We start from the raw sequence: 12,633 nt of genomic DNA, 5'->3' as shown, positions 1-12,633 counted from the left end.
TCAGATATAGCAATTGCAGTCCCACAATTACACCTGCCTCAAATTTCTTTCTCTGCTATTTCAGAAGAAGTATTTTAGGATTTACTTTAAGCATTTTGATGTTAACTTCCACTGACATAACTCAGCATCCCATTAAAAAAACTCTACTGCACCATTAAGGCAAAACACTTAAAAAGCTGATGAATTTATGGCTTACTTACCAAATGCATTCTTGTTGCCACCTCAAGGGCTTTCTGCTTTGCAGTTTCTATTGCATAATCATAGGGCGTTTTGAAAGCAGACTTGTCAAGATTCTCCTTAAACCATGAAGGCACCACTTCAAATCTAAGACCCTGCAAGGAGTATAAAGATCAATTGAGAACATTTTGGGAAACATGTATATAAAAATATAATGGAGACAAAGTGTTAAATAATGTGGACCAGTTAAGTAGACAAGATCTACATTCCCTTTCACATGGAATTTTAATGGGTGATTAAGTAAACTAAAGGGTAGATTAAAGAAATTAGAACACAACATTGCCTTAGATCATTCACAGGTCATGTCATGAAGAGTGGAAGACATCTGAAACTCGATCCTTGAACAGTCATATAGACCAGTTGTTTGAACATTTCAAAACTGAGATAATTATTTTGTTAGGCAAGGATATTGAGACTTACAGACCAATGCAGCTAAGATACAGATTAGCAATAACGTATATGGATGCTGGATGTGACTGGAGATGTTGAAGGACTGAATTTTTTAAATAACATAAACAAACTCATTGCAGAGATTGTTAGATAGCGAAGGCTCTTGCTGAGGCTCTTTGACTTCAAAACAAAAAGTGTCCAACTCCAAAACAGGCAATGAAAGGAAACTGAGATTTTACTTCCAAATTATAAGGAATTTGGAACTTCAAAATTATAAGGAAACATTAGTACAATCCATAATCATTCAAAGTTTACATACAGGAACAGGGCAAAGAGCAGACAAAAAATTAGGTGGTTAATAAAACACATCCATATTAACTTAGTGCATAATGAGTGGTTTTATGTTGAAATAATATTAAAAAGTCGCAAGTTACTACAATTCTAAAACACTTTCACTATTTGGGCAGTTCAACTCCACATTATTATCCAGTACAATTTGTCTATCAGTCCTGAAGTTGGCTGCTCCACTTAGGCAGGCACGGTAGTGTAGCGGTTAGCGTAACGCCATTACAGTGCCAGCAACCCGGGTTCAGTTCCGGCCACTGTCTGTAAGGAGTTTGTACATTCTCCCCGTGTTTGCGTGGGTTTCCTCCGGGTGCTCTGGTTCCTCCCACATTCCAAAGACGTACGGGTTAGGAAGTTGTGGGCATGCTATGTTGGCGCCGGAAGCGTGGCGACACTTGCGGGCTGCCCCCAGAACACTCTATGCAAAAGATGCATTTCACTGTGTTTCGATGTACATGTGACTAAAAAAGATATCTTAAATCTTTGAAGTGACATTGGATGATGGAGTCATTTCCCTGAGAAACCAGAGCCAGTAACTTATAATCATTGCACTCTCTCTAGTAAAAAGAAGTCTTACTTTCTAATATCAGAGAATAATGATCGAAATGCAAGAGACGTTGAGAAGCCCACTACTGCCATCTAGCTTCTTGAATAATGTACATCAATTTGATGCATCACTACCACATCCCAAAGAGATCTCAGATAACAAAAAGATGCCTGCCCCTCACTAGTTCACATAAAACAGTGGATCGACAGCATTAAATTTTAATTGACACAGCTTATGCTACAAAGAAAACTTGATCTATGATTAAGAATTTGATTTTACCCCAGTATAGACATGAGCAGCAGCTTAACATATCTCCTTTTCCTCCATCTCCCCAAATTAAACAGCTCAGATGATACCACTTCCCACTCCCTCCATGGGAAACAGATCATAAATTGCTGCATATGTTTCAACATTGGTCAAATGTACTTCAGACATCCACATATACGGACTTCAGGTCATTCACCAGTGCAATGGCCATTTGTAGAAACTATTTCGGTCGTCCTATATTACCTCTACAAAAAATCCGAACTCCAAACTTATTCATGCCTTTCCCAAAGTTACACAGCCCCCCTTCCTGACGCTGATCATTGACTTCAGGAATGGGGGGGGGGGTGGTGACGGGGAACCAGCTCACACACTCATATATACATCAAGTGCTGAGGTCGAGAGCTTCAAGTTCCTTGGAGTGAACATCACCAATAGCCTGTCCTGGTCCAGCCACGTAGATACCACGGCCAAGAAAGCTCACCAGCGCCCCTACTTCCTCAGGAGGCTAAAGAAATTTGGCATGTCCGCTTTGACCCTCACTAATTTTTATCGATGCACCATAGAAAGCATCCTATCTGGATGCTTCTTGGCTTGGTATGGCAAGTGCTCTGCCCTTGATCGCAAAAACTGCTTAGCACAGCACAGAAACCAGTGACCCCTCCATGGATTCTTTCTGCACTTCTTGCTGTCTCAGTAAAGCAGCCAACATTATCAAAGACCCCCCACACCCAGGACATTCTCTTTTCTCCCCTCCCCTTAGGCAGAAGATAGAAAAAACTGAAAGGACATTCGACAAGAGTCAAGGACAGCTTCTATAAGACTACTGAACAGTCCCCTAGTACGATGTGGACTCTTGACCTCACAATCTACCTCATTATTGCCTTGCACCTTATTGTCCAACTACACTGCACTTTCTCTGTAACTGTAACACTTTATTCTGCATTCTGTTACTGCTTTTCCTTGTACTACCTCAATCCACTGTTGTAAAGAAATGATCTGTATGGATGGCATGCAAAAAAAGTTTTTCACTGTACCTCAGTACGTGACAATAATGAGCAATTTAATTTACCCAAAGAATTACACAGAACATAAACAGAGAAATAGGCCACTTGGTTCAACTAATTTGCACTAATAAGAACATAAGAAATAGGAGCAGGAATGCATCATCTGGCCCATCGATCCTGTTCCGCCATTCAATAAGATCATGGCTGATCTGGCCGTGGACTCAGCACCACCTACTTGCCTTTTCCTCATAACCCTTAATTCCCCTACTATGCAAAACTCTATCTAACTGTGTCTTAAATATATTTCATGAGGTAGCCTCTACTGCTTCCCTGGGCATAGAATCCCAGATTCACTACTCTCTGGGAAAAGCAGTTTCTCCTCATCGTCACCCTAAATCTATTCCCCTGAATCTTGAGGCTATGTCCCCTCGTTCTAGTCTCACCTACCAGTAGAAACAATCTTCCTCTATCTTATTTAGCCCTTTGATAATTTTATGTTTCCATAAGATCCCCTCTCATTCTTCCGAATTCCAGTGAGTATAGTCCCGGGCAACTCAATCTTTCCTCATAGGCTAACCCCCTCATCTCCGGAATCAACCTGGTGAAACTCCTCTGCACCACCTCCAAAGCCAGTGCATCCTTCCTCAAGTACGGAGACCAGAAGTGCACACAGTACTCCAGGTGCTCGATACAAGCCTCTTCCCTTATCTTGCCATTCCCCTTTCCTGTGCCCTTGTGTAGCTTCACAATTGTGTGGATTCCAAAAGCAACTCTTAATCTACCTCATCATGGCCCTTGCACCTTATTTGTCTACATGCACTGCACTTTCTCTGTATCTCTACATTCTGTTACTGCTTTTCCCTTTGTACTACCTCAATGTTCTTATGATCTCTATGGATGGCATGCAAAGTAAAGTTTTTCACTGTATCTCGCTACGTTACAACAATAAGCCAATTACCACAGGTGGATTCTGTGGTGCCAAGTTTCATATTTTAGTCATTGTCTGAGCAAAAGAATTCTCATATCCTGACTGCATTTATTAATGTCATGGTCATGCAGCACAAAAACTGCCCTTCAGCCCACCACGTCCGTGCCATCTATATGTACCTATGGTAGCTAGATTTAAATGCCACTCTTTGTTCCGTCCCTTTATGGCAGCTGGAAATTGTCACCATAAATCTTTCTCCACACTCTTCCCCAGTGCCTTATCTCTAGATCCTTTTGCTCTTCCAGCCCATAGTTTATTTTTTTTTTTGAAGATTTTCCTACCACAGTGGATGCCCTCATGTTCATCAACGTCAAATTTCATTCTGTGGTCCTACACGGACATTTTTAGATATGACCCTACTTTGTATTATTCACAAATGTTGAAACTGAGCAAATTGCACTTTAATCTAAATTATCCATATGATTTATGAATGGTGGCGGCTCTGGCACTAGTCCTTGAGGAACATCTTCGATTTCCATCCTTCTATCAGAATACCTACTTACTACCACTCCTCTTTGCTTTTCTAATTCTCTTAGCCAATTATTTGTATATTCATTGTGTTTTTCATTGATTGCTCAAATTTAAATTCTGTCAGCTGCTGAGGTGAAAGTGAAAAATATTTTGTCTCAACTCCCAAAAGCCAAGACAATGCAAGGCTTAAATGCTGCCATCATTTCAAAGTCAAATTTATTGTCACATGCACAAGTACATGTGTGCACAGGTGCAATGAAAAACTTACTTGCAGCAGCATCACAGACACATAGCATCAGATAAGCAGCATTCACAAGAAAAATAAATTAAACATAATATATACTCAAATTTTACAAGAAAGAACACAATTAGAACAAAAAAAAAGTCCATTTTAGTGCAAAGTGATCAAAGTGGTCATAGTGTTGCTAAACTGCAGTGATTAAGGTTGTGCCGGTTGGTTCAAGAACCAAATAGTTGAAAGGATATAGATGTTCCTGAACCTAGTGGTGTGGGACTTCAGGCTTCTGTACCTCCTGCCCGATGACAGCAGCGAGAAGATGGCATGGTGGGAATCTTTGATGATGGATGTTGTCTTCTTGAGGCAGCACCTCCTGAAGGTACTACTGATGATGGGGAGGGATGTGCTCATGATACATTGAGCAGAGTCCACTACTCTCTGCAGCTTCCTACGTTCCTGCACATTTGAATCGCTGTACCAGACCATAATGCAACCAGTCCAGGATACTTTCAACAGATATAGAAGTTTGTTAGAGTGTTCAGTGACAAGCTGAAACTCCTTAACCTCCTAAGAAAGTAAAGGTGCTGGCACACTTTCCTTATGATTGCACCTATGTGCTAGGCCCAAGACAGGTCATTTCTGTTAGTCTTGGACACAATAAAGGGCATTCTTCCTTTCTTTTCCTGCTTCTAATCTAACCATTACAACCTCTCTGCTCTCAATTTTTACACGTCCTTGAACTTTTTGCCACTTCTCCTCTAAAGGTTCAATCTCCCCACCTTCTAGATTCATAGCCTTCTGTTCATTATATCATCTTCAGCACAAAATCACTCTTTCCTACACCTAACAATCACAAAAAAAATAACCCTATTTCTAATTTTTCCCCAAACTAAGTTTTTAAAAAGTTCATGGTTGGCATTCCCTAAAAGTGATAAAATGTACTCCACATTCTTGAATGTTGATAACCTTAAATATAGTTGGACACTTTGATTACACTTTCTATAAAAGATGGTTTCAAAAGGAGAAAAATATGTTCTATAGATCAACCTTCTCAAATAACTAAATGTTCAACATAAACCACTGCATCAAGAAAATTAATGTAACCAAATTCATCACTTCAAATTTCTACTGAATTAGCTGAAGACAATACTGGAAAAACATATTTAATCTAAACTGACCGTACAATCAACACTATGATACCAATTTCAATGACACCTTCACTCTTCCTTGCTAGCAACTGCGCATTCTTCTTAGGCAGTCCCTCAGGATCGAGCATGATCTGCTCTCTCTCCGACTTTGTGGGTTCAGTGGTGAAGACAATTAAGCCAATGTGAGATTTGTGGGTTCTTCCACAGATGGGGAAGGAGATGGCTGATGTGGTGGACGGATGGGTAGTCTGTGAGGTAGTGTGCTCCCATAGCTGCTCATGCAGGGCTTCTGTATGCATCACCCTGAGATTCTCTTCCCAATACCATCCCTTGATCAATTCCATTCTGAGCGAGCATGGGTTAGGGATGCCCAAGAACCAGTGGGAATGATGCATGTTTTCCAAGGAACCTTTGCGCACATTCCCAAATCTTGTCTTATTGGTAATCTCCTCCCATGAAAGATCTCGGAAAAGAGCGTCTGTTTTGGGAGTCTGGTGTCAGGCATGCAAACAATGTGGTCTGGCCAATGTAGCCGACAAAATAACTAATGTCTCAATGTCACTGACATTGGTCTGGGAGAGGACACAGATGCTGGTTCACTTATTCTTCCAGTGAATATGGAAGATTTTGTGAAGACAGCAAATGGTGGTATTTTTCCAATACCTTGAGATGCCTGCTCCAGGTAGTCCAAGTTTCAGTAGCACAAGGGCGGGCAAGGATCATTGCTGCCTCATAGATCACAAGTTCTGTGCCAGGTCTTTTTTCTTGATCTTCAAATAATCGTTTTCCTCAATCAACCAAAGGCTTCAATGATGGTTTGAAGGCAGTAGTAGATTTCATCAATGGTGTATGCCTTCGCCCAGAGGAGGTTCCCAGGACGTAGGAAGTGGTCCATATTTCCCAGGGCCTTGATAAACCTTTATTATTGGTAGGCAGTGTGGTGCAGCAGGACAGGTTGGTAGAAGACCTTGGTGTTGAGGCTATTGAATCCAAGACCCATCCTCTTGTATGCTCCAGTGAACAAATCAATGATGTCTTAGGGGTCATCTTCCACTTCCCTACTTTAGAGTGTGAAGAGCATACACGAGTGAACATTGAGTAACAGTAAACTGCCACTTACAACATTATTTAAAATTTCTCTTCTACGTGGTGAAGCACTGGCAAGGACCACACGTTTCCCAGCTAGTTTGGAAATCACTGCATTCAATACCATGATGTTAATGAATTATAATTTTATAGAATCTGAAAAGTAACAAAAAAAGGGTAATTATTAACTATAATAAGGGTGCACGTCAAATGAACTTTGACAATCCCTAGAACACAAGACTTCAATGCAGAAGTAAAGCATTCATAAGATCATGACTGACCAATGCCACTTTTCTGCACTAACCCCATTTCACTTGACAACTAAAAATCCATTAATCTCCCTCTTGAACACACTGACAGACTGAACCCCTACAGCTTTTTTTTGGTTGAGAATTCCAAATATTCAATTCCAGTTGGGTGAAGACTTTTTTTTCTCATTTCAGTCCTGAATGACAATCATTTCTTTTGTGACTTTGACCCCTGGTTTCAGACACTGCAGCCACAGAGAACATCACCAGCTGCATCTACACTGTCAAGCCCCTTAAGAATTTTGGATATGTCAGTGAGATCACCTCTCATTCTTCTGAAGTCAAGAGTATGGGCTCAGTCTGCTTAATCTCTTTTAACATGTCAATCGTGCCATGCCAGGAATCAAACTGGCAAACCTTTGCTGCACTCGGTCTATCAAAATGACATTCTTCCTTTGTAGAGATCATACCTATGTTATCTATGTTATATTCCAGATACAGTCCAACTATATATTGGATTGTATCTATATATATCCTATATAACTGTAGTAGTATGACTCTATACTTGTAATCAATTTCCATGTAGCAAAAGCCAACATACCACTTGTCTTCCTAACATAAAGCTCCTTCAAATCCTGGAGGACTGTAGTCACAGGTTTTAACCCAAAACATCGACCAGTCTTTCCAGTGACTAAAGCTCCTGTAGGGTATTGCCAGCTTTTAGTTTTTCAACACGTTTTAGCACTGCTTTATCAACCTTATGTACATATATCCTGTCAGGTGATTAGACACTAACAAAGACTTGGGCACATTCATTGACAAGGAGCCACACTGACGGTAAGACACACTCACACACACTGACGCCAATGAGAACACATGGAGGTGAACATCTTGACATTGATCCACACACTACCACACAGATACTGATATAATTACAAGACACACAGCAGACACACATTAACACACTCAAAATTGCAGGAGTCCAAACACCATTAAGCTCACAGACTGCTAGAAAAACATAAACTGATACACACACCAAAACACCAACACTGACAAGGCACACAAATATACACTGACATGAACCTACATACTGACAGACAGTCCCACACACAGTCCAAGCCAAATAAACGCCACACTCATTTCTAATCACACACGGAAGCACAAGGGCACATATGCAATGGTACGCACTGGTACACGTGCACTCGTACACACACTCACTGACATACATGCTGTGGTGTACACACACACTGATATACTGAAACCCTCCTCCCCACTGTCACCTCTCTCTCACCTTTCTACCTTTGTTCCTCCTTCCTCTTTCCCTCCCTCCTTTCTTTCCCCTTGCCCCCTCTCCCCACTTCCCTCCTCACTCCTTCCACCCTCTCCTCCCCTCCATTGCCTACTGTCCTTCCCCTTCTCCCCTTCCTTCCCCCTCCCCATCTCCTTCCATCACCCACTGTCCTTCCCCCTCCCTGCCCCCTCTCCTTCCCCTCACACCCTCCTTCCACCTTCCCCCCACCCACCCCCCTCTCCTTCCCCCCACCCACCCCCCTCTCCCCACCCCACTCTCCTTCCCCCCCACCCTCTCCTTTCCCCTTCCCCCTCCCCACCCACCTCTCCTTCCCCCACACCCCCTCCTCCCCCCACCCCCCTCTCCTTCCCCCCACACCCCCCTCTCCTTCCTCCCCCACACCCCTCTCCTTCCTCCCCCCACCCCCCCTCTCCTTCCCCCCTCCCCCCCACCCCCCTCTCCTCCCTCCCCCCTCCCCTCCCCCCCACCCCCCTCTCCTCCCCTTCTCCTTCCCCCCAACAGCCCCCCTCCCCTTCCCCCCCACAGCCCCCTCCCCTCCCCTTCCCCCGACACTCCCCTTCCCCCCACACTCCCCTCTTTCCCCCCTCCCCACACTCCCCTCCCCTCCCCACACTCCCCCTCCCCCTCCCCACACTCCCCCTCCCCGCACTCCCCTTCCCCCTCCCCGCACTCCCCTCCCCTCCCCCTTCCCCCTCCCCGCACTCCCCTCCCCTCACCACCCCCTTCCCCCTCTCCACACTCCCCTTCCCCTCCACACTCCCCTCCACACTCCCCTTCCCCTCCACACTCCCCTCCCTCCACACTCCCCTCCACACTCCCCTCCCCTCCACACTCCCCTTACCCCTCCACACTCCCCTCCCCTCCACACTCCCCTTCCCCTCCACACTCCCCTCCCCACACTCCCCTCCCCTCCACACTCCCCTCCCCCTCCACACTCCCCTCCCCCTCCACACTCCCCTCCCTTCCCCTCCCCCTCCACACTCCCCTCCCCCTCCCCACTCCCCTCCCTTCCCCTCCCCCTCCACACTCCTTTCCCTTCCCCTCCCCTCCACACTCCCCTCCCCTCCACTCCCCACTCCCCTCCCCACTCCCCTTCACACTCCACACTCCCCTCCCCCTCCACACTCCCTTCCCTTCCCCTCCCCCTCCACACTCCCTTCCCCTCCACACTCCCCTCCCCTCCACACTCCCCTCCCCTCCACACTCCCCTTACCCCTCCACACTCCCCACTCCCCTCACCTCCCCTCCACACTCCCCTCCCCTCCATACTCCCCTCCACACTCCCTTCCCTCCACACTCCCCTTACCTCCCCTCCACACTCCCCTTACCCCTCCACACTCCCCTCCCTCCACACTCCCCTCCCCTTACCCCTCCACACTCCCCACTCCCCTCCCCTCCACACTCCCTTCCCTCCACACTCCCCTCCCCTCCACACTCCCCTTACCTCCCCTCCACACTCCCCTTACCCCCCCTCCACACTCCCCTTACCCCTCCACACTCCCTCCCCTCCCTCCACACTCCCCTCCCCTCCACACTCCCCTCACCTCCCCTCCACACTCCCCTCCCCTCCACACTCCCCTCCACACTCCCCTCCCTCCACACTCCCCTCCCCTCCACACTCCCCTTACCCCTCCAAACTCCCCACTCCCCTCACGTTCCCTCCACACTCCCCTCCCCTCCACACTCCCCTTACCTCCCCTCCACACTCCCCTCCACACTCCCCTCCCCTTACCCCTCCACACTCCCCACTCCCCTCCCCTCCACACTCCCCTCCCATCCACACTCCCCTCCCATCCACACTCCCCCCTCCCCCCCTCCCTCCCCCCCCCTCCCCCCCCTCCCCCCCTCCCCCCCCTCCCCCCCTCCCCCCCCCTCCCTCCCCCCCCCTCCCCCCCCCCTCCCCCCCCCTCCCCCCCCCCTCCCCCCCCCTCCCTCCCCCCCCCTCCCCCCCCCCCCCCTCCCCCCCCCCTCCCTCCCCCCCCCCCCTCCCCCCCCCCCCTCCCCCCCCCCTCCCTCCCCCCCCCCCCTCCCCCCCCTCCCCCCCCCCCTCCCCCCCCCCCTCCCTCCCCCCCCCCCCCTCCCCCCCCCCCCCCTCCCCCCCCCCCCTCCCCCCCCCTCCCCCCCCCTCCCTCCCCCCCCCTCCCCCCCCCCCCCCTCCCCCCCCTCCCTCCCCCCCCCCTCCCCCCCCCCCTCCCTCCCCCCCCCTCCCCCCCCTCCCTCCCCCCCCTCCCCCCTCCCTCCCCCCCCTCCCCCCTCCCTCCCCCCCCTCCCCCCCCCTCCCCCCCCCTCCCTCCCCCCCCTCCCCCCTCCCTCCCCCCCCTCCCTCCCCCCCCTCCCCCCCCCTCCCTCCCCCCCTCCCCCCTCCCTCCCCCCCCTCCCCCCCTCCCCCCCCCCCCTCCCTCCCTCCCCCCTCCCCCCTCCCTCCCCCCCTCCCCCCCTCCCTCCCCCCTCCCTCCCCCCCTCCCCCCCTCCCTCCCCCCTCCCTCCCCCCCTCCTCCCTCCCCCCTCCCTCCCTCCCCCCTCCCTCCCTCCCTCCTCCCTCCCTCCCTCCCTCCTCCCTCCCTCCTCCCTCCCTCCCTCCCTCCTTCCCTCCCTCCTCCCTCCCTCCCTCCCTCCACACTCCCTCCCTCCACACTCCCTCCCTCCACACTCCCCCCCCTCCACACTCCCCCCCTCCCTCCACACTCCCTCCATCCCTCCCTCCACACTCCCTCCCTCCCTCCACACTCCCTCCCTCCCTCCACACTCCCTCCCTCCCTCCACACTCCCTCCCCCTCCCTCCCTCCACACTCCCTCCCCCTCCCTCCCTCTGTCCCTCCCTCCCTCCACACTCCCCCCCCCCTCCCTCCCTCCACACTCCCTCCCCCTCCCTCCCTCCACACTCCCCCCCCCTCCCTCCCTCCCTCCCCCCCCCTCCCCTCCCTCCACACTCCCTCCCTCCCTCCACACTCCCTCCCCCTCCCTCCCTCCACACTCACCCTCCCCCTCCCTCCACACTCCCTCCCCCTCCCTCCACACCCCTCCCCTCCCTCCACACTCACCCTCCCCCTCCCTCCACACTCACCCTCCCCCTCCCTCCACACTCACCCTCCCTCCCTCCCTCCCTCCCTCCACACTGCCCGTCCCTCCCTCCCTCCCTCCACACTCCCCCCCTCCACACTCCCCCCCTCCACACTCCCCCCCTCCACACTCCCCCCCCCTCCCCGAAAGCCCAAATTCACTCACAATTCTTCACAGACCACGGACACCGGCACGCATGCGCAGTCGGGGGGAAGGGGCGGGAACACGGTGGGGAACCTAGTCCGCATGCGCGCAAACTGACGCTCCCGGAGTCCCGTCGCCAAGGTTGTCCTGAGCCAGCTGCAGCATTGCTTCAGCTGATAGTGAGGCGCAGTGCCCAGTGGCAGAGGGAGCCTGCGTCCCAGTGTGGCAATGCAAATTGATAAAATCTGATGATGCTGCAAATCTGAAATTAAAACAAGAAATGTTGGAAAGACTCGGCAGATCAGGCACATTTAATACTTGCTTCTCATCAATGCAAAAATCAGGGTTTGGTGTTGCATATTGGTTTAAATGCAAAGGAACTAATAAAAATCCTGAGGACTCCAGCTGTGGTGGAACAGAAACAAGAAGTGTGGGAAGACTCAGCAGGTCAGGCAGCCTCTCTGGAAAGGGAAACAGAGTTAAAACTTGGAATCAAAGACCATTTCTGCCCTGAAGCAAAACAAACAAAATGCTGGAGGAACCTTGAGTCGAGCAGCTTCTTGGTTCTCACCAGAAACTTTAACCCTGTTTCACCCTCCAGGGGTGTTGCCTGACCTGCTAAGTCTTCAAGCATTTTTTGTTTTTACTCCAGTGTGGCTTGAGTTCTTGTATTTTTTATTCGCTCTTTTGCATTTAAAAAGCATAAAACCAAAACCTGATTGTGCATTAATGAGGAGCAAGTTTTAATATTCAGGTTAAAGAAGCAGATCAGGTTTTAATGACATCTTACCATTTACTAAGGCCAAAGGCAGAGATGAGTTTTGAATCCATTTTGATTAAGTTTCCCCATATTTGCATCACTAGGGTTGAAAATCTTTTGGTGGCAGAACCAAACTTGAATGATCAGATTGGCATGATCAAGTTGAGTGTGTGAGGAGGCTTGCAGGGAAATATGGCCTGCATCTACGGGTAGTCCACGGTTACAGCAGGGTTCTGTTCCTGAGAACTATTGGTAGGTCGGAAATGAATGAACAAAAACAGTGTGCAGGTCATGGAAACAGCTGTGACAGGAGAGTGAGCAGGCAAGTTCATGTTCAAGTTTATTGTTACATGCATACATGTGCAGGGTATAAATGCGATGAAAACTA

At 49.5% G+C, this 12,633-nt stretch overlaps 1 protein-coding gene across 2 annotated transcripts in view; it reads right to left on the bottom strand.

Moving 5' to 3' along the window:
* The window catches only part of asmtl (acetylserotonin O-methyltransferase-like), a 39,471-nt gene extending 27,862 nt beyond the window's left edge, over nt 1-11,609 (bottom strand). The window contains exons 1-3 of one of the 2 annotated variants that reach the window (XM_052025945.1): nt 11,507-11,609; nt 6,756-6,877; nt 201-332 (exon numbers count right to left, since the gene is read on the bottom strand). In XM_052025945.1, the coding sequence (XP_051881905.1) occupies nt 201-332; nt 6,756-6,848 (225 nt within the window). In that variant the 5' untranslated portion in view covers nt 6,849-6,877; nt 11,507-11,609. Of the gene's footprint in view, nt 1-200; nt 333-6,755; nt 6,878-7,570; nt 8,182-11,506 lie in introns of those variants that run through there. The other variant, XM_052025944.1, reaches the window with a different exon arrangement.
* Between the last annotated feature and the right edge of the window lie 1,024 nt (nt 11,610-12,633).

Source organism: Pristis pectinata, chromosome 11, assembly GCF_009764475.1.
Source record: "Pristis pectinata isolate sPriPec2 chromosome 11, sPriPec2.1.pri, whole genome shotgun sequence".
Lineage (NCBI taxonomy): Eukaryota > Metazoa > Chordata > Chondrichthyes > Rhinopristiformes > Pristidae > Pristis > Pristis pectinata.
Note: the sequence above shows the minus strand (reverse complement) of the source record. Positions and strands in the feature narration are given on the sequence as shown.